We start from the raw sequence: 26,440 nt of genomic DNA, 5'->3' as shown, positions 1-26,440 counted from the left end.
GGCCATCTGACCAGACCCATAATTGGCCCTTCCTTGGGAGGTCATTGTACCAGAAGTGGGTGTGGAAGCTTAATTTAAAAAACTCTCTTCAGACTTCATCTGTTCTCATATATTACTTACAAAAACTGCTCTTGCTAATAAAAGGTATTTCTCAAATTGATGTTTACGATGACTTTGATGTTTCTGACCTTTCTAAATTACCGTGATAACAAGTGATCTTCAGAACAGAGAAGGTTGATAGTGTGCTATCTTCTGAAAATTCTCAATTACACCCACTTCAAATTGAGGGCCTCGGGTTTGCTTCCGAATATTATCTTTGGGATAATTGTAAATGATTTGATGGGGTAGGGTAGGACTACAGTAGAAGCATATACTGTTGTCTCAAGGTTTTTAACCCCTATGTATTTTCCACGTACCTTGTACTTTCTAGTTTTTATGAATTGAAATAATAAGCTCAAACCATGATTACTTGAGTGCTAAAAGAGACGCTGATTTTGAAATAGATTTCGAAATCCAATTGGTGGAATCAAAGCAACTTCTCAGCAACTTTTAGGTGGATTTGTTGTGTGACCCTGGTCAGTGCCCTGAAAATCTGCTCCACAGGGCTGAATTGATCATCCTTGCACAGCAGTATTTATTCCTTCTATAATAGGGGATTTTTAATTTACAAACAGTTTTTAAGCTGTGATCTTCACACCCGCAATATTTATAGACAAGGTGTACGTCTAGCCAAATTAAAATTGTATTTAACAATAAACAGTTTTCACATTCTTTACACACTTATGAGCTAACTACTAAGTTGTCAAACTAAAGTAGCATAGATTTGCTTATTCTGTTAGTGCTGGTGTGTTTTTAAATCAACTAAACAGTATTTTTGCGTTTGACTTACTCTTAGATTGATAACTTGAATACCAAGCATTAAACTTCAGCAAAATATCAGACTATTTAACCTGATATATAATGAAACATTTTCATGACCCTTACCTGCAACATTAGCAGTCACTTCACTTGATTTAGTGAAAGAAATTTGTGTTACTAATCAATAGAGAATCTTTTCCACATTTCTGAATTAGTTGTTTTTATACTAGTGTTGTATGTCCGGGCAGCCTTAAATAGAATAATAACCTATTCGTGAAACTTAGGAACACTAATGTAACTACTATGATTCTTTGGCAGGGGAAAGATGGAGAGCCTGGTCTTGATGTAAGTAATACCTACAATAAACATCTTCCCATTATAATAGATGCTGATGGTCTCCATCATCAATAACAGCAAGAATACTTCTAATTTTTTTCTGTGCACATAGTTATGCGTACAGCATATATTGCTGTGCGTGTAGACAGCAATATGAAATACACCACTAGGGTTGGCATGAGATAGACATAAAAGCAAAAAGCATACTTATCTAGTATGAAATTAATAACTGACAGTTGATAGAGGCACTTCAAAATACTTTCCCAAATTAGAGACACTCAACATGAGTGGTTAAATTACTTATTTTAAAATATGCATAAAATCGAAGTATGTTTCACATGCTACCCTTAGGGAATGGTATGTTTATTCTCAAAGCTATTATGCAGTATTTTTCTTTTTAGCATAAAGTCCCTATATATCTTATAGTAACATAATTCTATAAAAATAGAGAATGTCAAAAGTCAATCCCTCCTCAAATGATTACTGCTCATCCTGTATTATGTGAATAATAGCAATAGCAAAAAGTAATAGTAGTTACTCTTTATTGGGCACCAGTTGTGTGCAGACATCATTCTGGTACTTTATATATATCATCACATTTAATGTCACACCAGCAGATGTGTAGTATTGATAGATATTAACCTCGTTTTATGGTCAAAGGACTAAAATGGTGAAGAAAGTTTGCCCGCAGTCACACAAATCAGAGAACTTGCCAGGATTCAAACTAGGATCCTGATATTCTCTCCACTATACATTTCTTTGGAGAAAAAGCAAGAAACCTTTTGTTTACAGATACTTGAGATGTTAGGAAACTGTTATTTCTAAGTGCCACTTTACCCATCTAAGTTTTGAGATTTGAGGGCATGCCATGTTTCTTTATATTTGCGTTCAGAAACATGAATTCTTAAGGTTTTTTTCAATATGGTGTTGCCACAGTTATACCAATAGATCTTTTTGGTTTGCTTTTTATCCTATAGGGTTTCCCTGGTCCACGAGGCGAGAAGGGTGATCTAGGAGAAAAGGGGGAAAAGGTGACCTCTCCAGCCTAGCATGCGCCTGTTTGATTTTTCTGCTTCTGTCTGCTTTGCTGTTCAAGCTGTGTGATTCTTTCATACGTCTAATCTTTCTCCATCCTGTGCTCCAAAAACACTCTGATGTCTGATCTGAGGAAACAGATCTTCACAGAGGAATAAAGAAGGCTACACTGCAAGAAATAAGGGCACTGTTAGCACAGAAGAAAAGAATTATAATCCCCAGATATCTGGGCTACAATCTTTGGACTACCTGACACCAATTAATTGAAAGATGAAGTTTTCAGGGGTTTTTGAAAATGGGGGTGGGGGGAGGCATTTATGACATTAAGTAAAATTAAGTAGCACAAATCTGCAACAGTCTTCTGGCAGAGCTCAGCTAACCCTGTAAAGCCAACATCTCATTTATCTTCACAACATTCCCAGTAGAGACAGAAGATATGTCCTGTATCTTGATTTTTTTTTGATTGGAAAGTGGAAGGCAAGCCGTATGCCCGATAAACCCAATGAGTCCATTACGCAGGGACCAGGACTTGTTGCCTTCGGACGCTGTAGGTATTTTTAAGTGAAGATATTGGTGTATGTTATGAGACTGATATTTAGGTCCTATCTCAAGACCGTCAGCTCCAGGGGATAAGGACCCAATATCAAGCAAAATGGTTTTATGTCTGGAAGCAAAATGTGGATTATGGATTTTTTTTAAACCACTTTTTCTTCTTCAAAGAATAGTTTTTTTATACTGGACACAGCTGAAAAAGGGAAAAAAGTTTTTAAAACCTCAGCACCTCAATAGAATAATGAAAATCTTAAAGTGGCTGAAATGGTACCTTCATAATTCAGATTTAAACCAATTCTATTTCTCAGATTAATTTATGTCCTACTCTACTTAACCACACTATCTTCAAAACCCTATAAATTCTCTTTAACAGTGAAGTTCATAGCTGTTGAAAAGCAAGGCCAAATGAGAGTTGCCAAAAAAAAAAAGGATATTAAGCCTGCTGTGTATTCCTTGGGCATTACTTAGCTTCCCATTGCTAGGAAAGCTCATGTGAGTTGTTATATGAAAGCACCACCATCATCATTGTCAATATCGTCACATTTATTGAACACTTATTATGTTTTTCCAAGAGCCTTACATAAAAGAAGTCTTTTAATCCTCATAACAACACCCTAAGTTTGGTGCTTTTATTGTCCCCATTTCATAGACAAGGAAACTGAGGCATAAAAAAAGTTCTTTTATTCTGAATTGTAAATTCTAACTGTAAAATATATGCGTTTTGAGATAAATTGTACATGCAGTCTTTTAGCCCAAGGTGTCTCTGCGTGCTTTCAAGGTTATAGGCATTTATTTTATATTTACCGAATGGGTTGTATGAGTCAAAAACCTTATTCACTCAAAAGTATGTCACCATTATGAAGATATTCATTCTAATGATCTTTTAAACAAAGAAGAAATTACTGGTATTATAACTTATGAAAACCTAAAGCTACAAATTTAATCTTCAGAATAATGTTAATCACCCATACAAAAATATTTCCATATTTCAGATTCCATAATTAGAAGTTTTATATTTAGGGAAATTAGATACAAATGTGAATACTTTTTGTATATCATTCTTTGACATGGGAGACAAAAATTAGCAAGAGCCCTTATGTGTTCATACCCACAAAGACAGATAGTTACAAAACTATGCTGATTAATAATAACACTGACACATTATCCTCTGTAAACTAGTGTCTGTTTTCCATAAAGCTTGAGGTTTACTAAAATATTACTGAAAAACGATTCCCAGAGCCTGTTAAAGTCAACATTCATATGACAACACTTTCCGTTGAGTGATTAATCTGAGTTGATTAACCAATCAAAAAATGAATTGAGTCCAAAATTAATAATACCCAACACATCTGGTGTCAGTCAGGCCTATGTGAAGAAGAGTCCACTCCCTCCCAAATAAGTTTAAATCAATTTTACGTCACGGCAATGATGTTACTTGCTGAGAAAGAATGTTGATTTATCTTGCACGAGTACGCAATTTACTCCCGAAAGCTCCTCCCATCTTACTTCTTATCACACCTGCTCTCATTTCATTTCACCCTGGCATCTCGGGTCTTTGTTTTTGATCATGATCAACTAAACCACACAGAAGTTCTCTCTTGCCCCGATATTAGAGAAACCCAAATGGCTTTGATTCTGAGCCTTCTGATGCAATGTTTTTGGCACACAGGAGATAAATGTGGAGCTTTCACTCACACAGAAAGAATGCATTAATTTGAGTGCATATCTCATCTATATCTGTTATGTATATGTCTTTGAATATTCATGTTGTTTCGCTTCTGAAATTATTCAGACTTATTGTATCTGCCATCCTGATTGCAGAATGAATACACTAATTTAAATATGTATTGCATAGTATTTTGTATTCTGTATTGCACCAGCTTCTTGTCTATAAATATGCAGAGATATTTATGTTAATGTGAAACAGCTGAGGTGCATTCCTTACTTCTCCTCCTTTTGCCTCCTTTCCTTAATTCCTCCATCCCTATGATCCATGCAGATTTCCACAACCTTTACCTTGATTCCTAAATACTAATTTCCATGGCTACATTCCCACTCCGTAATTATCCTGCCTACCTCATTTTTAGCATTAGCTCAACTGAATCCATACTGCTTTTCCTCTCTTGAACAGAATTTTTTTTTGTTTTTTTGGCTTTTGTTACCTTGTGAGCAAGCTGGAAACCCATTTACCATTGTGAACACCTGGCATGAGACCAATAACAGTGAATTAAAGAACATCTTTGAGTTTATAAACAAGTCTGTTTCTCCAAGTGGCATTGCTGAGAAATCTTAGCACTTTTAAAATTTGTTTATCTGACTTACTAAGGAAAGTATTTGCTTTTAGTTTCCTTAAAAAGAATGTTAAAAGAAAGAGTATATTTTAAACACACTGAATATGTTTAAATGAGAACCAACTACAAAAAATAATGTCAGAAAGTTGGATTCATTTCAAAAAGATAGAAGCTGCCAGTATTTTTCCCTTTTCCTCTGGCTCAGTGTAGCTTTCATCTGTTATAGGATTAGAAAAAAGTCAAGTTGGCAGGTACTGAAAATTGGGTGAAGTCTCTGAACTTCACTGCCACTGACTGGATTCAATACGGTTGGTATCTGTCATCTTCACCAAAGCGGTGGCGGGAACACCTCATTCACAAGGACCACGGCACTGGGGTCTAAGTCAGCACTGATCCTCCTTTCTGATGTGTCAGCCTTCAAGTTCTTCTTTCATCTTGTTGAATCTTTTTAATAAACTCCTGTACATCACTGCCCGAAATCCACTGCCACTCTAGAAGTCTGTTATTTTTCACAATATCATGCCTTACCTAAACCAGAAAACAGTGGTAAATGCCCTTCCAGACTTTTATTGGCTAAACCATCTTTTGAATCACCGTTACTCTCCCCCCCCCCAACCCCAAATAAAACCTGTCTTATTGAAACCCTTGTATCCACAGGGGGAAAAGGGAAAGAAAGGCAAAAAGGGGCCTAAAGGGGAGAAAGGAGAACAGGGTGCTCCTGGATTAGATGCACCCTGCCCGTTGGTATGTCTGACTCATGCAACCGTCTCCAGATGTCACATGCGGAGGCGAAGCTGGGAGAGGAGCAAACTGGAGGGACCGCACCAGCGGGGGCTCTGACTGGCGCCTTTTAACGTAGACTTTAAGGTCCCAGAAACATCGATATCAGGTGGTCAGTGTGTCCCACCCCTTGTCTCTGGCCACCAGCTGTGCCTGGTTTCTCAGCACTTGAGTACTGATGTGCACCCGGGGCGTGAATGCAGGCTCGGAGGAGGAACCAGTGCGCCTCCGTCCTGCTCCGGAGAGCAGGTCCCCGTTCCCAGACAAGCCCTAGTTGCAGGACCACATCAAGCTCTGTTTTATTTTGTCCAGCGTCACTGGATGTTACCTTGCCCTTCAGAGTTGCTCCTCTCCCAGCCTTTTGTTATTGTGGTTATTTCATTAGCAGAAATTGTGCTTACGTGATTTCTTCTGTTTAGTAACGTTATGAGTTAATCTTTACAAACAGGGATTCCGTGGCGTTAAGGGGGAAAAAGGGGAGCCAGGCCAGCCTGGCCTGGATGGGCTGGATGCCCCTTGCCAATTGGTACAGTATTTCTCTTTCCTACCGCCCTGCATGCAGTGCCTTTGTTTATTACATATTCATCTCTCTCAGTGTAAAGTGGCACTTCCGGAGCGAGCTTTACACGATAAACACGCTACATGCATGTGCATGAATCGCTCCTTCAGTGACTCTGCAGAGTGAAAAGAACATGCACGCATTTCAATCAGTGACTGCAAATGAACCTCCTGACATTGTTCTCACAACGGACACGGCTGCCACGTCTGTGTTCGGGGGAATGTCAATTTATCTAATAACCATTTCAAGATGACATTAAAAGTGCATAAAGATCTCCTATGTAAAGGTACAACTAGGCTATAACTTTGGGTTTTACCCCTAAAGTTAGCTTTTTTTTTTTTTTTTTTTTTTCCTTAAAAGAAATAAAGGCATTTTTGCCTCTTTCACTAAATTTCTGTCAGGCTGTAAATAAGACCAAACCTACATAGTTAAGCTTCTGTGGTCAAGACTTAACCAAGTCAAAGGAATGCCGTTAAGAGACCGTAGGGGAGAAAACCAAACTTCTCCGAGCTTCTAAAGATAATAGTCTGCAGCCCAAACCCTCTTCTTTGTCACATAACCTTTTCAATTTAATGGTCCCTCCTTTTGAAACTCACTTTCCTAAAGTAGACAGATCTCCCCTACCTCCATTGGCATGTCAAAATCCTTATACTAAAATCTAAAATTCTACCGGGTGATCCTTCTCCTTGTACCAATCTGGCATTACCGATTTTTTTCCCAAATATCTTATAAAGTTATTTCAAGGTGTTGGTTTTTTTTTTTTACATTTAAAAAGAAAGTGTATGCAAATTTTCTGAGGTGTAAAGGAAAACTTTTTATGACTGTGTTGATGGTTATACTTGGTCTGCATGTTCTTATATTATTCTTAAATACTAAGCATGATTCTTTAAAGATAAATTTGTTTCTCAAGTCTTTTAAGAGATTGTATTGTAGAAGAAAATTTTATTCAGTCAATAATTGCAATTAGAAAATGTCAAAATGATATGCCCAGTCTTTGATTTTGTTTGCTTGGTATTGACAATAAATAGTATTTTACAATCATTTTGTTGGAGGAAAACACAAGCATGCTTCATAATATATCAACTCTTCCTGCCTTATTTATATCATTTGTATCTGAAGAGTGCTTACCCTTTAAGTGAAACTAAATTTTGCAACATTTAAGAATCCCTTGTTTATTCAGAATTTGTTAATTGGCTTCTGAAGAATTTTAATTTAAAAATTGAGAAAGACTATGGATAACATTTTACTATAAAGATATAGACTGGCTGCCTGCCTTTTAATTCAATCAATTTAATGTTTTACTCTATCTGCTTTAAATACAGAAAAGTTGAAAGATACTCCATATGGAGAGCTATAAACTTCAGATAGAAATGGTTCACCACTGATTACTCATCATTATCATGCATTCAACCATAGAACATAGTGACCAGGAAGAGAAGTTATTTCCATTAATTGAATAAAGATAATTATAAAATGCGTTCTAATGAAATTAAGAGAAATAGTACAGATTTATTATCTAGAGATATAACTAAGTAGACCACTAGGTTTTACAAATTATTATTCAAAGTTAAGTATAAATCTTTCTATATTTTATTTATTTGAAAAATGTGTACTCACTTTGGAAAACATTCGAATTTTTGTCCTTTTAACTAATGTTGGGTAATATCTTGGGAGTTGATTATTAGTAAAAGATGCCTATGACTAAAGCCATCTAACAGGTAGATATTCATTTTTAAGCCTCTGTGCATATTAATTATGAAGTATGATCACTTTCGTGGAACCTGAGGAATTCTTATTCTTCTTTTTAAAATAGGGGCCAGATGGATTACCCATGCCTGGCTGTTGGCAAAAGGTAGGCTTTACGGAATTATTTCTAAAAGAAGCACTGTCCCTTTCTCTTTACCTGGCCTAGCCTTTTCCATTTAGAACAGATTTTTTGAATTTGACATTGCTGAAAGGTGTTTGGGTATTAAAAAGCAAAAGATCCCATCTCTAGAATATCTTTTGATGGTGTTTGCTGCTGATTTCTTCCTAAACTGATGAGTAAAAATAATTCCTGGCAAACACTGTAATTTGGAACCTTCCCTATTTAATCTTTTCTTCAGAATGGAAAGGGGCAGTGCATCTTGACAATGGTTTGCTTGTCTCAAACTCCTTTTCCTCCTACTGTTTAAAATTATTCTTAATTGTGATTCTTTTTCTGTTTATACTCAGTTACTTAGGCAAATATGCAAATACATGGTAGAACCCTGTCAATATTAGTCACAAAGCTGAGAAAGCAGAAAATGTAAGCATAATTTTCTTTTCTTCGATGATGTCTTGATTTATTTAGGAGAATCTGGTTATATTTACGTTGGTGTCCTTGACGATATCATTTTGCTCTAGCCTCTACATGTGGCCACCCATAGTCACTGTGTATGTATTCAGCAGAGAAGGGAAATTATTCTTCATAGAGGACCTTCTTGTACAAAGGCTGTGTGATAAGCCCTTTCATATAGGATTTCATATTAATCCTCTTGATAACCCTATAGTGTATTATTATCGTGAATGATGCCAGTGAGGAAAGTAAAATTCAGAGAAGTTAAGTAACTTCCAAGGACACAGAGCTAGTATGTAACAGAACTAGAAGTAGACAATGGAAAGCAATGGCAGAACTTTAAGGAGGGAAGAGATCTGTATGCGCTGTGCCTTTCAGAGAATACCCGACCTTTACACAGTAACGGTGCGCACCTAATTATAAAGGACTGTGCATATGCTACCTAAGGTTAAAGGAATTCTACTGATGTGAAAATGAGCCAGAGGGAAGTATACATGCTCTTTCATCATTTTGAAATTTTTTTCTCTAACACCTGTGGCTTCTTTGGTCATTTTTGATAGGCTTTGCTTCATTGGCAAGCCTACAGCAAAACTATGTAGGATTGCAAAAAGATGAGGAGAGACTTATTTTCCTCTCATCTCATCAACTCCATTTGTGAGGAGATCCTGTGAAACTCACTCTCTTGCTTAACTACTTTCACCCCACTTGTTGAGGGAAAGAAAATCCTTCTCTCCCATTTATTTAGTAGCTTCCCATACTCCACTTTCAGCCTGTCAGATCATTAGCTCCATCACAGCTGAGGTCAAGTGGTTCTTGGGACGATGAGGCTATCATTATATTCTTCTTCACCTGAGAAAACTATCCTTTTACCATCATAACCCCTGTTCTCAGAATTTTTAATACCTTCTTGAGCTGGAATTACCATTTGCTCTTTAACCTTTGCCCTGTAATCTAATACTATAATGATTTTTTAATCCAGTCATTGGCACACTTTACATGGAGAGAGATGTGAAGGGCTTGCTTTATCCACCCTCTGACACTACTCAGCACTTGGGTTCACATCATTTTTGGCTGCTTCTAAATCACTTCCTTTTTTGTGAAGGCAAAAAAATAAGGGCAGCAAGCAAAGGATTCATCATCTTTTTGGTTCATAAAATAGCCAAACCTAGTAATATGAGCTAATATGAGTAGCTCAGAAAATCAGAAATTTACCTCTTAAGTACTTATTTTTCCTCAGAATATACACTATGCTCTACATAAGATTAAGGCTGTCTTAAATCCAGCCTCTTTTTATATAAAGACTAACGCACAATGTTGTAAATCAACTATACTTCAATAAAATTTTTTAAATGGTAAAAAAAATCATAACTCAATGGTAAAGCTTCAGTATCGCTCACCACACTCCCCAACACAATCAAATGCAAACAATAGTGATTATCCTTCCCCAACACCCCATCCTCCCAAAAAAGAAGAAAGAAACAATTAGAAAAATGAAATGTTCTATTGAATATAATCTCTTATGTGGTCAACTTAGCTATCTCAAATACACTGTTGGTCAAATCAAATTAATTTTTGAATGATATTTTTAAAAGAAAGCCAGTAGATTACTCAGTCCTGTTTTAGTGGACTACTTTTTTAAACATTATGTTTAGTAGTCTCTAGAGCACAGTGGTAAATGTTTGACTGAAAATTCAGATTGTAGCCACAGTAGAAATCACTGTGAACAAGTCCTGTTAGTCATACTACTCTCAATAATAGTTTTTCCATGTAAAACTATTTGATCTTTGTTTAAATTACTTTTCTTTCTAGATATAGTTCAGTTTTCTAAATTTTGAAGAATAATGACATACTAATTCACACTGTAATTCGTACGGTGAGTAAATGGCAGAATTTATGGTTAGGAAAATACTTACAAGCTATTAAAGTTATCATCTGTCCTTATCCAGAGATTAAAAGCTATTTAATAGGAAAAATACCTATAGCCTTCATATTTTTTAATGTTTCATGAAATTTCATTTTTCCAGATAGGGCTGACAGGTTTGCAACAGAATCTTCCTAAAGTTAAGGTGACAGATTTTTTAAATTAAGTTTTAAAGTCTGGGGGAAAAAAGAATCTTTAAAATTCTGGAGATTATTTACAAAACATTGGTTTCTCAAAAAAATGCATCTGTTTGAAATTTGAGATAAGTGGGAGTTTGGAGAAAGGAATATTTCCTGTAGACACATTCTCTGGCCTTGGCATGATGTGTGTAACATTGAGTGAACTTCATTTCTAAAGATCAGAAAGTACCCAGCCTCTTAAGCACACTTAATATAGCATCTATTTTTACTGGAGAGAGAAAAGCAAATATTTTTAATTATTGAACTGAAAGATGACTCTGAAGATGAGTCACCATTGTGGTGGGGAGATGAAGAGATCTTTATTATTCTCCTTCTCTGGACATTCTACTTTTCTCACGGATTTTTCTTTGAGTAAAAGTGAAGATTGTCACCAACATCTGCTCTATAAGTTATACCTCAAAGACCATTGTTCCTCTGTTCTCTCAGACTTAACTTCAGTTCTAGGAAAACCTTAGTAATTATGGCTGCTCAAAACAAGGAACCAGACATTTCCAGATCCTTATATCACAATAGAACCTATAACACAGCTTGAAGACCTGACAGCAGAGAGGTCTACCCTACACGCCCTTCACAGCAGGGCAGGGCCAGAAAAAGGAAAGGGGAAACCAGAACCCAAAGGGAGTAGAGTGTTAGAGTTGGGCACTGGTGAAGTGAACAATGCCACTGAGGTCAGAATCCTCAACCTTTTCCACAGTTGTGTTTTAATGCTTGGAGAAGATTATATAAGCCATATATAGGACATGTTTTTAATTATGGCACATCTGTGATAAAATCCTAATTTTCTGCTTTCCCAGAATAGTAACTGAGACAAACACTTCCCACAGACTTCTCAGTGGCAAAACAAAATGTGGGTTGAACCTAGGATAAAAATTTTGATGAATTTTAGAAAAGTAATGTATAGGACATATCAATTGGCTCATTGATTTAAAAAAAAAAAAAAACCCCTCTAGTCAGGGTTCTACCAGTTTTCTTAAAATAAATGTTAATTTGGAATTTTTATCCTAAACTACTAATTCTATACATTTGTCTTTTTTGTTGTTTGTTTTTCTGCAGTGATGAATCTAACCTTCCAAGCATGAAGTTGTGTATATAATGGTCCACTTTTTATATTTATAGTTGAAAATTGGATTGCAGATTTTACAAGTCTGAGATGTTTACATATAGCTGCTTCTTCCTGTTTGCAGTAGTACACATATCCATTTTTTCTTCCCTTACATCTGAAATTGGGCAATATGTGAAACCAGTGAGAAGCCTGCAAAAAATATAGATCAGTATCTCTTTATCTTACGTGAAGATATGTATTTACATGGACATAGTGATAGAGATTGATTGTTCTTGCTAATTTCTTACTTTGGTCTTGTTAATTGCATGGACAAAAAGTGCCATGAGATAGTTTACATGAAATCGTGACCAAATATGAACTCGAAGCTATGAAAACGTACTCTACTGACTGATTTTAGAGTTTATCGTCACATCCCTACTCACCTTTGCTACTCATGCCCACACCACCCATTGAAACTGACTAAAAAAGCATGATCGTGTGCCAAGCCTGCTTGCCGTGCAAACTCAGATGCTAGCATGCTGCATTATGAGTCCTTTGATCACATCTGAACTTTTATTTCTTTTGTCATCTCAAGGGGGTTACACCATGGCTCATTGCCAAAAAGTGATAAGGTGGCGGAGAGCACACACACACAAATGGTCTTGTATTTTGAAAGGAGTTGCGGTCCCAACTGCAGATCTTCAGCTTCCACTATTGTGGGCTCACGTGGCCTCTTTGGTTGAAATGTCCAGGGGCTGAGATGGTTGCTGACACTAGTTTTCCTTGGGCTGCCCTTGGCAGTGAAGATGAAGAGAAAGGATTGGTTCAGCCTCCTGCACTGTCTCTCATGTGACCAAGTAGGAAAGAGGTTTACAAAGGCAGGCACCCAGAATAGAGGACTTTTTTTTTTTTAATAAACTGAATTCCAGCAAGTGTTAACATGGGTGCTTTTGGAAAATGACAGACGCATACTGCACTTCTTTTGGGTAGGAGATTCTTGGAATGGCAGCCCCTGTTCCTGAGGACAAAGGGTGTGTACATCTCACCAAAGCTCAGGTTGCTGAAGATACAACACGTCCCAAGAAGAGGTTGGCTGAAATAACCTTTCCTGAGGATGTAGGAGAGCTCATCCTACAATCTCTACTGAAGCTGATGAGAGCTTCCCTTCCTTCCAAGATCCAACCCATGTTAAACATTTTCTACAAACTTCTAGAAACAGAAAGATATTTTCCATTCTTTTTAATACTTTTTCTTTTCTCTTTTAGTCCCAGGAATATTCAAGAAAGATTTTTTTCCAGCTTTTGTCACATTTATTTTGAACAATTTTTTAAAGGAAAGTCTTCAAATCCTAATAAGTTGGTACCAACAGTCAAGATGACCATTTGCTAACTTATCTCCTGTTCTGAATAATTGAAGAGAATATAAAAGAAGCTCCATTTTCAGTTCAGTCATTGTAAAGCATCAAAGTTAAACAATTTTTCAGTACTTTTTGACTTTTTTTTGTATGATGAATATAACATATATAGTGATTATCAGTTAAGATAAAGTCAAGATTTGGTCACATTTGATCGTATTAACTCATTTCTATTTCTTGTAGTTCTATTTAGTTCTAAGTTGTGTCTATATTTAGATTTCTTGATCTTTTTTACATTTCTAAATGTTTGTCTTATGCACAGACCAAATCTGAGATCTCAGAAAGCTGTGAAATATAGTTGCCATAAAGAGTATTTTTCAACTACTTGCTCAAAAGTTACCTAACTGTATTAGACTGAGCATCTCTTTGCACAGTAAAGAGTTGATAGCATGTTTTGAAATGACTTGTTCTAAGTGGAAGGGTTACATTAGGAGAAACTTCATCAATGAGGAGTAGTCACTCTTTCAGCCCATTGGACAATATAATTTCTCATTTCATGCCATTTTGTGGGAAAATTTCTGGTTTCATGTATAGGTTTTCACCAGCAGAGGGGAAGTTATCTCATCATTGGCTTATGGTGACAACAGTTAAGATATGATTATAAGACAAGGATCCTAAGATCCTTATGATCTCTTTCATAATATATAATGCTCAGTTATACAAAATGCCTTCTTTTTGTTTCCATTACGTTTTCAAGAATGGAAAGATGTTTGAGCTAATCTATCAATCAAATTGATAACATCTGTAGTAACATTCCACACTCCGAAACCAGTTTAGCATTTTTAAAACAACAGAGGGCATTTTCTACCCATCTCTTGTATGATCTGGTTAGGATAAGGTATTTTATTCAGTGTCTGAAACAATTTGTCTTAAATGCTTTGGAAGAATGAACTAAAACGAGTAAAACCACAGTCTCTTCAGGAAAACAAACAGTAGTGTCTTGAGAAAAATCTGGTGGCTATATTTCTTCCTATCTCTCTTTCTTTCTACTCCTCTAGTAGAAAGAGGAATTGAGATGGATCACTGTTTAAAAGTTGCACAGCTTCAAAAGAGAATACCTTAACATCAAAAGAGAAACACTTCACGTACAAAAAATATATGTATTTTTTAAACACAGCCCTTTAAGAATACTGTTCTGTCCTATGTGTATATTGAGGTTTTACTCTATAACTGATTTGACAATATTGCCTTTTATTCCATGATTAAAGGAAGCTGTAAACTTTCAATACATTTCCTTGGGGAACACAAAAGGACCATGGTCCTCCTCTTTGTTCCGTGGAACTGCTAGGTCTTAACCAACATGCATAATCTTCAACTTTTGTTACTAAAATATTTTAAATCATCCATTTTTTTATCAATATAGAGAATCCTCAAATAATTGCCTAATGAACTAATGAATGTGTCTGCCGATATATGTGTTGGCAGCTACATATTTTTCTTTAAGTTTGCTTTCTTTTAATTTCTATTATTGGATAGAAGATTAAGAAAAAATACATGAAAGACATTGGAAATAAGATCAGGTTCTATTTCTGATAAGCATCTTTTAAGGATGCCAAACTGGTATGTGTTTTAGCTTTAAAATTGTTTTCCGTTTATGTTGGTGCTAATGTATTTCTTTTCTTTTTCTTTATGGACAATGCAACTCTACTATGGATAATTTCATTTCTCTGTTTAATAGCATTCCTAAACTGTTAGTGCGTGATTTTATTTTTCAAGTTTATGGATTTACTATAATTATGGTTCAATGACCAGTCTTTCTTAATGTAAAAGAAAACAAAACAGTGTACCTATAGATGATATGTGTGTACTTGGATTGTGGATCCTCTTATTTCATGTTCATTTCATATACCATATGCCTTTATCAACTTTTACTCTCATCTTTTAGCTTATAGAGTTTGATTAAGTGTGACAAAACCAACATTAGACAAGTCTGCACACATTCAGAGAGTACCTGACCCATAAATATGCCGAAATTTTTCTTCTAGTTTTCATTTTCATTATGAAAAGCAGTCTTGAAAGGTTTTTCTTTCTTATTTGATTTCATAGGAAACATGAGAATATCTTGAATTTCTACCAAAAAAAAAGTCTGTTCTTGAATCCTATGCATGATGTTCTGATGGAATAGTAAGAACTCTTATGCATCCAGTAGTTCATTCTATATGTCCTTTGTCTACAATATATATACATATATACACCTCTCTACTAGTTTAGAAGTGGTCAAATCAGCATGTCAGTATCTGTGGAAAAATTAACTGGTATTATATTTTTATCACTTAGACAACGTGCTTAATTTTCCAAAGTTTTATTTTTAATGTTACTATTATAGCATAAAAATTTAACACCACTTTTCATCTTTTTTTTTTTTTCTTTTTTGGCCACTATGTATAATCTTGCCCAGAAATAAGCTATGCTTGTTAAGGTGGGTGATGTTTTCATATCTTCTAATAAATGATCTTAGGAACATGCAGATATTGATATTTGAAATCTTGTTTTTCTCTATTTCTTGATAATCAAGTTATATTAATAATTAACATTACCAAAAATGAACTTTTCTAATTTCTACCAAAACAAAAAAACAAAAACCTTGCTATCTCTAGAAAGTCAAGTCCATAACAACGTAATCTTATATTCTCAAAAATAATGATTAAGAACAGTCACATGTGATTCTGGCTGTTAAAACAATTCATTCCTAGTGGAATTAACATACTTGACCAATTATGATTCTGATAAGTTATTTTAGAATATAAAGACCTTCAGTCCCTACTTTTTCCCATTTTTGTTGAAATAGCTTCATATCAGCTGGATTTACTATATACCATAGCAGAGATACCCTTCCAGCTTAAATTTTTAGTGGACTTTGTTTTTGCTAATTCAATACTGAAACATTTTAGTGGCATTTCTGATTTTTTTAATGTATTTAAATGCATAAGTTTCCCTATGCTGCTTATTGACAGAACTGTCCTTCTGGGAATAAGACTTTTTCAACCTGACGTTTGATTTATTGATAACAAAGTACCAACATTTCTCAAAATACAGTGGATATTCTCACATATCTCAGAAATATTAATAAATTGGATTCACAAAAGAATGTCTTACATATTATTGACATTTATGTGAATATTCTTTATACTGTTGTAAATGTTTCATGCAATTTAATAACATTTTTAAAAGATGTATGTATCTGATTTTCCTTTAGAAAATATTATATTTTTATTTGTATTTTTTACATTTTAAAGTTCATCTCTATGTGCAGCTATTTTTATATTGCCAAAAAAATAACATAAATACAAAGTAAGAGAAAAATGCAAAACAAATATTTTGGCAAGCATTACACTGCATATTTTTCTTAATGTTTTGTGGGCCAGTCTCATGTAATTGATTATTCTAAGAATGTGTTGTGTCTTACCACTGTAAATATGGCACAAACCTGTTTTTCTCAGTAGTGTAAATAATTGAAAGATTGAATTCTCCCTGTTTGATTTCTTATTTCATTTCATTGTAATTTCTCCAGCTGAGATTACTGAATCAAAAGACGCATGTGGTTTTTGATTTGCAGCCTGGAGATAATTGCCTTGTGTTCAGTTTCTAATTTGTTTTTATTTGCTTTTTTAACTTGTTTTCAGGGTTCCTAGTTTGTGAGAAGTTGATCTTCAGAATTATTTTTACACTATTTATGACTTATTTTCATAATGTAAAAATTGTGTAATTATTACAATATTAATCCAAACAATGGTAATGAATTGTATTGTTATAAAGCTTTATTGATGTTCATGAACACCTTGGTCTATTTTCTCTGATTTAAACACAGTCCGTAAAGAATTTTATTCTACTTTTCCGCAATATTGCAACACTGCCATTCAACTTAGTGCCTAGCTATAGTGATTTTCTAAAAAAGACTAGTACTTTCTCTTTATTAGATAGTAAGAACTATACTGAACTTCTCCTCCAAATTCACTTTTCTTCCAGAATTTCCTGTCTTGATGAATTAAAATTCCTTATGCTCAGTTGACTCTTATCTGCACCACATCAAATCAGTCATCATCATGTGATTAGAATGTAGTACATAGTAATCATGACAATGTATTGAATAATGAATGACAAAATGCCCCACTGAGGTCGTCAATTATTTTTAAGTCCTAACTAAAAGAGCACACTTTTCAGCCCTCATCGTTTTTGCCTTTACCAATAACATTAGATGCAGGCGACCCTCTTAAACACTCTCCTTTAGCTCCCATGTCCCTTCACTCTTGTTTTCTCCTAGTTTTCTTTTTTTTTTTTTTACTTTTATTGAAGTATAGTTGATTTACAACGTTGTGTTAACTTCTGCTGTACAGCAAAGTGATTCAGTTATACACATATATATTCTTTTTCATAGTCTTTTCCATTATGGTTTATCACAGGATATTGAATATCCTGTGCTATACAGTAAGACCTTGTTGTCTATCCATCCTATATATAATAGTTTGCATCTGCTCATCCCAAACTCCCAGTCCTTCCCCTCCCCACCCACCTCCCCCTTGGCAGCCACAAGTCTGTTCTCTATGTCTGTGAGTCTGTTTCTGTTTCATAGATATGTTCATTTGTGTCACATTTTAGATTCTACATATAAGTGATATCATATGGTATTTGTCTTTTTCTGACTTACCTCACTTAGTATGATCATCTCTAGGTCCATCCATGTTGCTGCAAATGGCATCATTTCATTCTTTTTTATGGCTGAGTGGTATTCTATTGTATATAGGTACCACATCTTCTTTATCCATTCATCTGTGGATAGACTTTTAGGTTGTTTTCATGTCTTGGCTATTGTGAATAGTGCTGCTATGAATATAGGGATGCATGTATCTTTTCGAATTATAGTTTTGTCTGGATATATGCCCAGGAGTGGGATGGCTGGATCATATGGCAACTCTATTTTTAGTTTTTTGAGAACCTCCATATTGTTTTCCATAGTGGTTGCACCAATTTACATCCCCACCAACAGTGTATCTTCTACTTTTCTTTCTCATTTTCCTTTGCCAGCTCTTTCTCCTCTACCTGATCATTAAATGATAATCCTCAGGACGCTGACCTACATGCTTCTTTTGCTTTTGTTCTTCTCCATCACACTTTTTCTCCAGGAAAACTCATTCACTCCCACAAAGACCAAGTTGCTATCTGTATTGCAGATTTTCTCCTACCTTCCAGACCAGCTGTTACAGGCACATCTATCTGTATGTCCACAGGTAGCTCATCATTTTTACACCCGGTTCTCTTACAAACTTCCATATGACAGTGAACATACCATCCCCCACCTTGCAGTCAAACAAACATGATAGAAAAGTCAGAATCATTCTGGACACCACCTGCCTCTCATCACCCACCCATTCCTTCATATGTACAGCATCTAATTACCAAATCCTTTCAATTCTACCTCCTAAATATCTCTGAGATCCACCTCCCTTCTCCTCATCCATTACCATTGCCTCGGCCTAGGATCCCCCCAGCTCTCTCTCGGACTTTTAGAAGAGCCTTTGAGCTGGCCTACCTGCCTCTAATAACCACCTCCCCTCCACCTCATACTCGATATGACTCTGATGATTCAGAGAAAGCAAACATGGCCGTGTCTTATTTATTTATGAATTTATCATCCCATTTCATTTCATATAGCATTTGAGGCACATTAAACAAACACTTATAAAGAAATTAAATACACTTAAAAATAACCAAGAAAACCATACTTAAACAAATTTCAAGGCCACAAAGAAAGCTGTAATGAAAAGATGTAAGACTTAAAATTGTATGGCTCTCAGCTTCTTGGTGTCCATAACAAAAAAAGAAATAAGTTTACACGTTTACATCATCCGTAAAGTGAAAACATACTACTTCCTCAAAAGAATCAAAGCTGATGGATAAGAAGTGTCTTACGTGAGATTTCTTAGAGTGGGCACTATCGTTTAGGGCACTCCTACAATGAACATTACAGCAGGTTTTCATAATGTTCCTCATTATAAGCCAAGTGCGTGTGCCAAAACCAACTTCACTGAAAGCAGTTCTGCAGGGAAATTAACCATGCCATTCCCCTGCTTACAATCCTCCGCAGTCCCCCATTATCATGCAGATACTTATTTTGGTATAAAGTACAAAGGCCTTTGTGATCCCACTCTGTCTAGCTTTATAGCATCACTGCTTGCTGGTCAGCAACCCTTACCCAAAGGTTTTCCCATGTTAAACTATTTGAGGGTCCCTTTGGCTGCTTCCTAGGCCTGAAACAGTCTCCATCCCCATCCCCACCATTCACCTAAAGAATTCTTGCTCTCTTTTTTTGCAGCCAGTTAAGCCGAAGGTGCTCTTTTCCCCGTGGGGGCCTGGTGTGCAACGGTTGTGAACAGCAGCCTCCTCGGTAGTGCATGCAGCCTGTTGCCTGTGCGGGTTGCCCTAAGGGACCTTGGGGAGAGCCCTTTCCAGTGGACCTTCATGACTGTCATGCTGTCCCCAGTCTAGGCTCCAGACAGGTATGCGCGGTGCCTTTGGAAAGCCCCAGGGCACAGTGGCCAGGGTCCACACTGGCCAAGTCATAATGTTCATCCATACCAAGCTTTGAATAAAGGAGCATGTGATTGAGGCCCTCGGCAGGGCCAAGTTCAAGTTCCCTGGCCGCCAGAAGATCGGCATCTCCAAGAAGTGGGGATTTACTAAGTTTAATGCGGGTGAATTTGAAAACATGGTGGCAGAAAAGCGGTTCATCCCGGATGGCTGTGGGATCAAATACATCCCTAATCGTGGCCCCTGGACCAATGGCGGGCCCTGCACTCACGAGAGCCTTGGCGCTGTCCTCTCCTTACTCACGCCCACCCATAAATCCTACTTTCCTGTCCAAAAAAAAAAGCATTCTTGCTCTTTCAAGACCTAACCCATGCATCAATTTCCGAAACACCATTTCCTGCCAAGCTTAGATTCTCTGTCTTCTATGCTCCAGTAATTGCTTTTACGTGTCACTGCTATACCACTTATCCAGTTGTTGATAATTGTATGTTTATCTACCTCCCCTGCTAGATGATGAACCAAGGATGAACTCAATTCACAGGTTCCCAGTAAATATTTTTAAATGAATAAATGAGTGACAGAAGTTACAACAACAACAAAACCCACTTGGACTACCAATTTTGTTAATCTACATAATGGATAAAGCAACCCACACAGCTAGTTCCTAGCATTCTAGGTAATTCTTAAAGGAAAATGTGTTACGACCTCTTTCAAATCTAAATTAAGAATATGTTTTATATGAAATAGGGGGCAATGTCATCTAAGAAGTGGCCAGAGAGGATTAAAAGTTTATAGAAAGTAGAGAGAATTTGAGCTACCCCTATGGAGAATAGGAGCAAACAGCAGAAAACACATCGTGATGGGAGGTTCAGGCCAAAGACAACTGAAAACCATGATTTTGTTTGGGACTATCTGCACCTTTGTGCACCGCACGTGGTGCTGTCATCCATTTAAACATCAAATATTTACCTACTGAAAATCTTCTTTCTCTCAATGTGTGTTTCCTAGCTTTTCATTGCCCCTTTATATATTAGGAAGCTAGATCAAGTCCAGGAATTCTCAAACTCCATCATTCATCAGAATCAACTGGAGTTTCTGAAAAAAGCACATTGCTGGGCCCCACCCCCTGAGTTTCTGATTCAGTAGGTCTGAGGTAGGACTTGAGAATTTTTGTTTCTCACAGCCTCCTCATTGGTGATAATGCATTTGGTCCAGGGTCCACTCTTTGAGAAACACTGCTGGTCTAGTCTATCTTAATGGAATGTTTGTGGCATTCATATACTGATGGCAACCTTCCTTTTATTGTGAATCTCTCTGGGGAATTTTCTTTCATCATCACTGTTAATTAAAACTCTGAGCTCGCCCTTGGGCAACTCTCTCAAGTGGAAACTGCTAATTCTCCAACAGCCCTCACATACCTTAAGGATGGGGAGAAAGTTGAGCATGCACATTGCCCCTCCATTGCTGGTTCCAGACAATTAATTCTCCACCCGTATTCTACAAAGCCCTACTTCTTTGAGGCTTATATTATTTGGTTATTACCACACTTTTCCCTTCCTCAGCAATCATCTCCTGGCCTCCCAGTCATTCTCCCTCATTCACTGAAGACTTTGGCCTCTGGCTTATGCTAATTTTCTTCACCCTAAGTGCTGCCATCACAGGTGACTTAAACATCAACATGGGCAATGCAAACAACACCTTAGTACGTTACCTTCTCAGACCTTGTTTCTAATGACTTTTTACACCGTCCAATTCTGGCACCTACTCCCCTCACACACTGATTTTGTCAACCCCTGGAACTGCTCCAACTCTGGAATAATATATTGAAACATCTCATTCTGAGCCCTCTCCCTATTTTGCCAGAACTTCACACCCAGTAACTCCCACTATACTTGTTCTTGAACCTTATAATGATTTCCATTCCCTTTGCTCTCTTAGCCTCTTTCCTATCAGGTCCCACACAACTCCACTTCCTCTCCTCTCCAACTTAGGTTACACGGTTCAAATTCTCATCTACACCAATGCCAATAAGTCTGTTATCCCACTGTTCTTCCATTTGTCCATTTGGAAAAAGCCAAATACTATAATAATCCATCTGTCCACCTTCTCTGCATCTTTACCTGGTCTACTCCACCCAGCACCACAGGAGAAACTCACATAATGGTACAGATTGGTCCCGCCATAAATTCAGAGTCTTCAGATTCACCTGTGCATTTATTGACTCCCAACAACTAACAGTCTTTCTGTGTTTCCTTAGCTAAGATGTCAAACTTTTTCCACTCTCCTTTTATCTTCACCTCTCTCACTCTCAGTAGCTGATCTTGCATTCAGAGAAGAAAAGAAATCCACAGAACAGATTCCCTCAAATCCCTCCAACCAAGACTGAAAATGTACCCGCATCTACATCCTTGATTTCTTCCTTCCTTTCTAGTACAATAGAAAATGATGTCACTCTTCCCCCTTAAGTCTAACCTCTGCCCAAATGCCCTACTTTCACCCCAGGCTTCTGGGGATCTTGTTCTGTTATGTCAACTTCTTTTCTTCAGACTATGCCCTAAAGGGATTTTTAAATATTTGCATACCTTTCGTTTTCATGAAAGCTTTTCCTCAGTGCTGGGTACCCCTTCAGCTACTGCCTTCCCTCTTTCCTGCCTTGCCTTCAAAGACGAGCTTCCAGGAAACTAATTATATACTGACCACACCCACTTCTTCACCTCCCATGCATTCCTCAGTCCACTGTTAAGCTCTGCCCCTACCGCTCCACCAAATTAGATGGTCTCCTCAGTGACCGCCTAAAGTCCTATGAATTAAGTTGCCACCAATATTTCCAGATCTCCAAACTTCAGTTTTTGTTGCAACTACATAATTTTGGATGTACAGCAGGCACCTCCAACTCAGCGTGTGCAGAACTAAACTTGCCCTCTGTCCCCCGACCGTGTTCTCCCTCCCGTGCCCTATATCTCAGAGAATGGTATCACCACTCACGCAGCTGGCAAAAACAAAACTTACCCATGATACTCAACCCTCTACCTCATCATCCTCAATCACTGTCTATGACCAGCTAATTCTACTGGCTCAATATACATTAGACTTACCATCCTCATAGCGTTTCCATGGCGACAATCTAAGGCCAGGTAACTTGTATCTCTTGACTGGATCACTATAGTAGCAGCTCTCACAAAGTTGGTTTTGCCCTTCGCTATAGCCAGAATGATCTTTCCCTTCTTAAAACTTTTTACACTGAAGCTCTTCATTTCTCTCAGGATAAATTTCAAATTCCTCATTTTGGTTTACAAGCTCCTTCCTACTCAGTCCATAGCTATTTCTCTGGCCCAGCCTCTCATCAGTCTGTCCCCTGCACTTTATCTAGACAACCTGCCCTTGTTTTTCAGTTCTTCAGCAGGGTCTTCTCTGTCACTGGCAGAGCCCCAGTCTGTCACTTTCTCATCCCTTCTTCACCCAAAACCCCACTTTACCTCCCTAACTCCTACCTATCCTTTATGTCTCAATTTAGACTTTGCTACCTCTGTGCTCCCTTTGCATCTTGGATATCATTTCTCACAGCACTTTTTCACGGGACTGCTCCACAGAGAGGGATGTCTGTGTTGTTTGCTCTTAAGTCCTGAATGTCCAGCACAATGCCTGGCAAAGAGTTGGCACTCATTAAATATTTGTTAAATAAACAAGTGAATGAAAGCAATAACCCAAAGGGATACGGAACAAGCCATCCAAGGATAATATGAGCAACTGTGCATGAAAATATGCAAGAGTGAGCTTACAATTCTTGTCAAAAATCACATGACTGTTTCATTGACTCAGACATGATAACATAATTCTATAGGCATGTTCTTTTCTGTTCTCTTGCAACATCAATATCATATCAATATCAACATCAAATAGCAAAAGCAAAAAAGACTTGGGGGAGCTATTCCTCATTTCTTTTGGACCAAGTAGTGTTCTCTAGAAAACAATGTCCTATGAAATAATAATGGGTAGTCCACAAATAAAATCATTAAATATAAGAATATGGACTTCCCTGGTGGCACAGTGGTTAAGAATCCGCCTGCCATTGCAGGGGACACAGGTTCGATCCCTGGTCCAGGAAGATCCCACATGCGGAGCAACTAAACCCGTGCACCACAACTACTGAAGCCCACGTGCCTAGAGCCCTTGCTCCACAGCAAGAGAAGCCACCGCAATGAGAAGCCCGCACACGGCAACGAAGAGCAGCCCCCGCTCTCCGCAACTACAGAAAGCCCACACACAGCAATGAAGACCCAACGCAGCCAAAAATAAATAAAATAAAATAAAATAAAATAAAAGAATATGTACTGGAATGTCCATGAAAAAGATAAAGGATACAGTCTCCATAGAACACAGCTTGGAAAATGCTGTTCTAGAGCATTATTTGATCTAAATCAACACCTGCCAGGGCCCAGGCATGCAGGCAGTCGGCGTGCCTTGTGTCTTGTGGCTCAGTCAACATTCCTATCACAGGAGCTGCTCCAAGGAGTGACTGTATTCAAAGATGTCCTCGTTGGTAACACCTCACTCTTTGGCTCACCTTTCCATTCCTCTTTTTCATCTTCATTGCTGTCCTCAATCCCCTCTCACATCTCCACTCTAAAATGTACTAGGATTCACTTCTTTGCTTGAATAGGAACTTGATTTGAGTGTCGACTCAAATCCATCATTCAAGGCAATGGCAAAATCCAAGAGTAATAACGTCCCATGTGGGAAATGTGTTTCAGCAGAGCACATAATAGGCAGTCAACCAGAAACAATTTTTCTGGTTAAATTATGAGTTTGTACTTGCAAATGGAAGGGGAGGTTGGAATATGAGACTAAGAAAAGCAGGTGAGCCGCGTTTATATTGAGCCTGTATATCAAGTCGCAGATTGAGCAGATAGGCACACTGACATTGTCAGACTGTGGAAGAAAGAGTTGTTGACTCCACCTGTGGCTGAAATGATGGGTATATGAACAAAATATCAAATATCCTAGCCATATGGTGTTGAATAACTGTGGAGTTTCCTAGACTATTCTATCTCCCTTTCATAAAATATCAGTAAAAACAAACATAAACAAAGGCAAGTGATAATGGAAAAACTGGGTAAAAATGTTGGACAAGAGAATTTATCTTTAGATGGCTTTAGCCATATATTTTGCACTATTGCTACTCTAAACTTACGGCCCATAATTTAGTGTCCACAACATACTGTCATAATTAGCTCTCACTTCTCTTTTTTAATTCATCTAAAAATTTTAGTGCTGCTCTGAGAATGCCACAACAGTAAAGATGTCTTTTCTACTTCCAGGCCTAAAGGACTCATTTATTTTATTTATTTTTTACTTTTTTAAATTTTATTATTTATTTATTTATTTTTGGCTGCGTTGGGTCTTCATTGCTGCACGCGGGCTTTCTCTAGTTGTGGCGAGCGGGGGCTACTCTTCGTTGTGGTGCGCAGGCTTCTCTTGTTGCACAGCACAGGCTCTAGGCCCGCGGGCTTCAGTAGTTGTGGCTCATGGGCTCTAGAGTGCAGGCTCAGTAGTTGTGGCACACGGGCTTAGTTGCTCCGCCGCATGTGGGATCTTCCCGGACCAGAGTTTGAACCCGTGTCCCCTGCAGTGGCAGGTGGATTCTTAACCACTGCGTCACCAGGGAAGTCCCTGACTCATTGATTTTAAAAGAGCTCTTTCCTCCCTGACTCATCACCCTTCCCAAAAATACAAGAAAGGGGAAAAAGCCTAATTATGTTATGCTCTCGATACAACAAAAGGTGGGGCTGAAAGGAAATATACAACACAAGAATGAAGAGGCTGAAATATAGCAGTTGATAAAAATCAATAGGTATTCCTGATAAAAATTGAAATAGAATCAAATTCCTTAACCTGATATAGGGATGAATATATTAAAAACCTAGAGCAAACATCTTTCTTTTTTACTTTTTTTTTTTTAGCCATGCCACGCAGCATGTGGGATCTTAGTTCCCCAACCAGGGATGGAACCCACACCCCCTGCATTGCAAGCACGAAGTCTTGACCACTGGGCCACCAGGGAAGTCTACATCTTTCTTTTTTAAAAAAAAAAAAAAACACTTTATTGGGAATTCCCTGGCAGTCCAGTGGTTAGGACTCTGCACCTTCACTGCTGAGGGCCGGGGTTCAATCCCTGGTTGGGGAACTAAGATCCTGCAAGCCATGCCGGGTGGCCAAAAAAAACAAAAAAGAACAAACAAAAAAAATCACCACAATCTACAAACATCTTTCTTAACAGCAAAATATTAGAAACATTCCCTTTAAAATCAAAACCAAGAAATGGATATTTAATATCACTTCTGCTATTAAACATTGTATTGAAAGTCTCAGCCAATGCAATCAGAAAATAAAAAGTTGAAAGTGTTGGAAAGAAAGAAACGGAACTGCCTGTGTTCTTTTTCTCTGACTACTGTAATAAATTAGCAAAATTTAGTGGCTTGAAACAACACAAATATATTATCCTACAGTTCCATAGTTTGGAAGTCCAAAATGGGTCTCACTGTGATAAAATCAAGGTGTTAGCGAGGCAGAATTCCTCTTTGGAGGCTTTAGAGGTAGAGAGAGAAGTATC

The 26,440-nt window shown here is 37.4% G+C and overlaps 1 protein-coding gene across 6 annotated transcripts in view; it reads left to right on the top strand.

The window, feature by feature from the left end:
- The window catches only part of COL25A1 (collagen type XXV alpha 1 chain), a gene marked incomplete at its 5' end in the record, with an annotated part of 478,255 nt that extends 452,233 nt beyond the window's left edge, over nucleotides 1–26,022 (top strand). For 3 of the 6 annotated variants that reach the window (XM_082389178.1, XM_082389177.1, XM_082389176.1), the window contains 4 exons: nucleotides 1,177–1,203; nucleotides 2,172–2,225; nucleotides 6,301–6,378; nucleotides 8,225–26,022. In XM_082389178.1, coding sequence (XP_082245304.1) covers nucleotides 1,177–1,203; nucleotides 2,172–2,225; nucleotides 6,301–6,378; nucleotides 8,225–8,323 — 258 coding nt within the window. In that variant the 3' untranslated portion in view covers nucleotides 8,324–26,022. Of the gene's footprint in view, nucleotides 1–1,176; nucleotides 1,204–2,171; nucleotides 2,226–5,729; nucleotides 6,771–8,224 lie in introns of those variants that run through there. The other 3 variants (XM_082389174.1, XM_082389173.1, XM_082389175.1) reach the window with 2 other exon arrangements.
- Between the last annotated feature and the right edge of the window lie 418 nt (nucleotides 26,023–26,440).

This window comes from Balaenoptera borealis (assembly GCF_965194805.1).
Source record: "Balaenoptera borealis genome assembly, chromosome: 4".
NCBI classification, from domain to species: Eukaryota; Metazoa; Chordata; class Mammalia; order Artiodactyla; family Balaenopteridae; genus Balaenoptera; species Balaenoptera borealis.
Note: the sequence above shows the minus strand (reverse complement) of the source record. Positions and strands in the feature narration are given on the sequence as shown.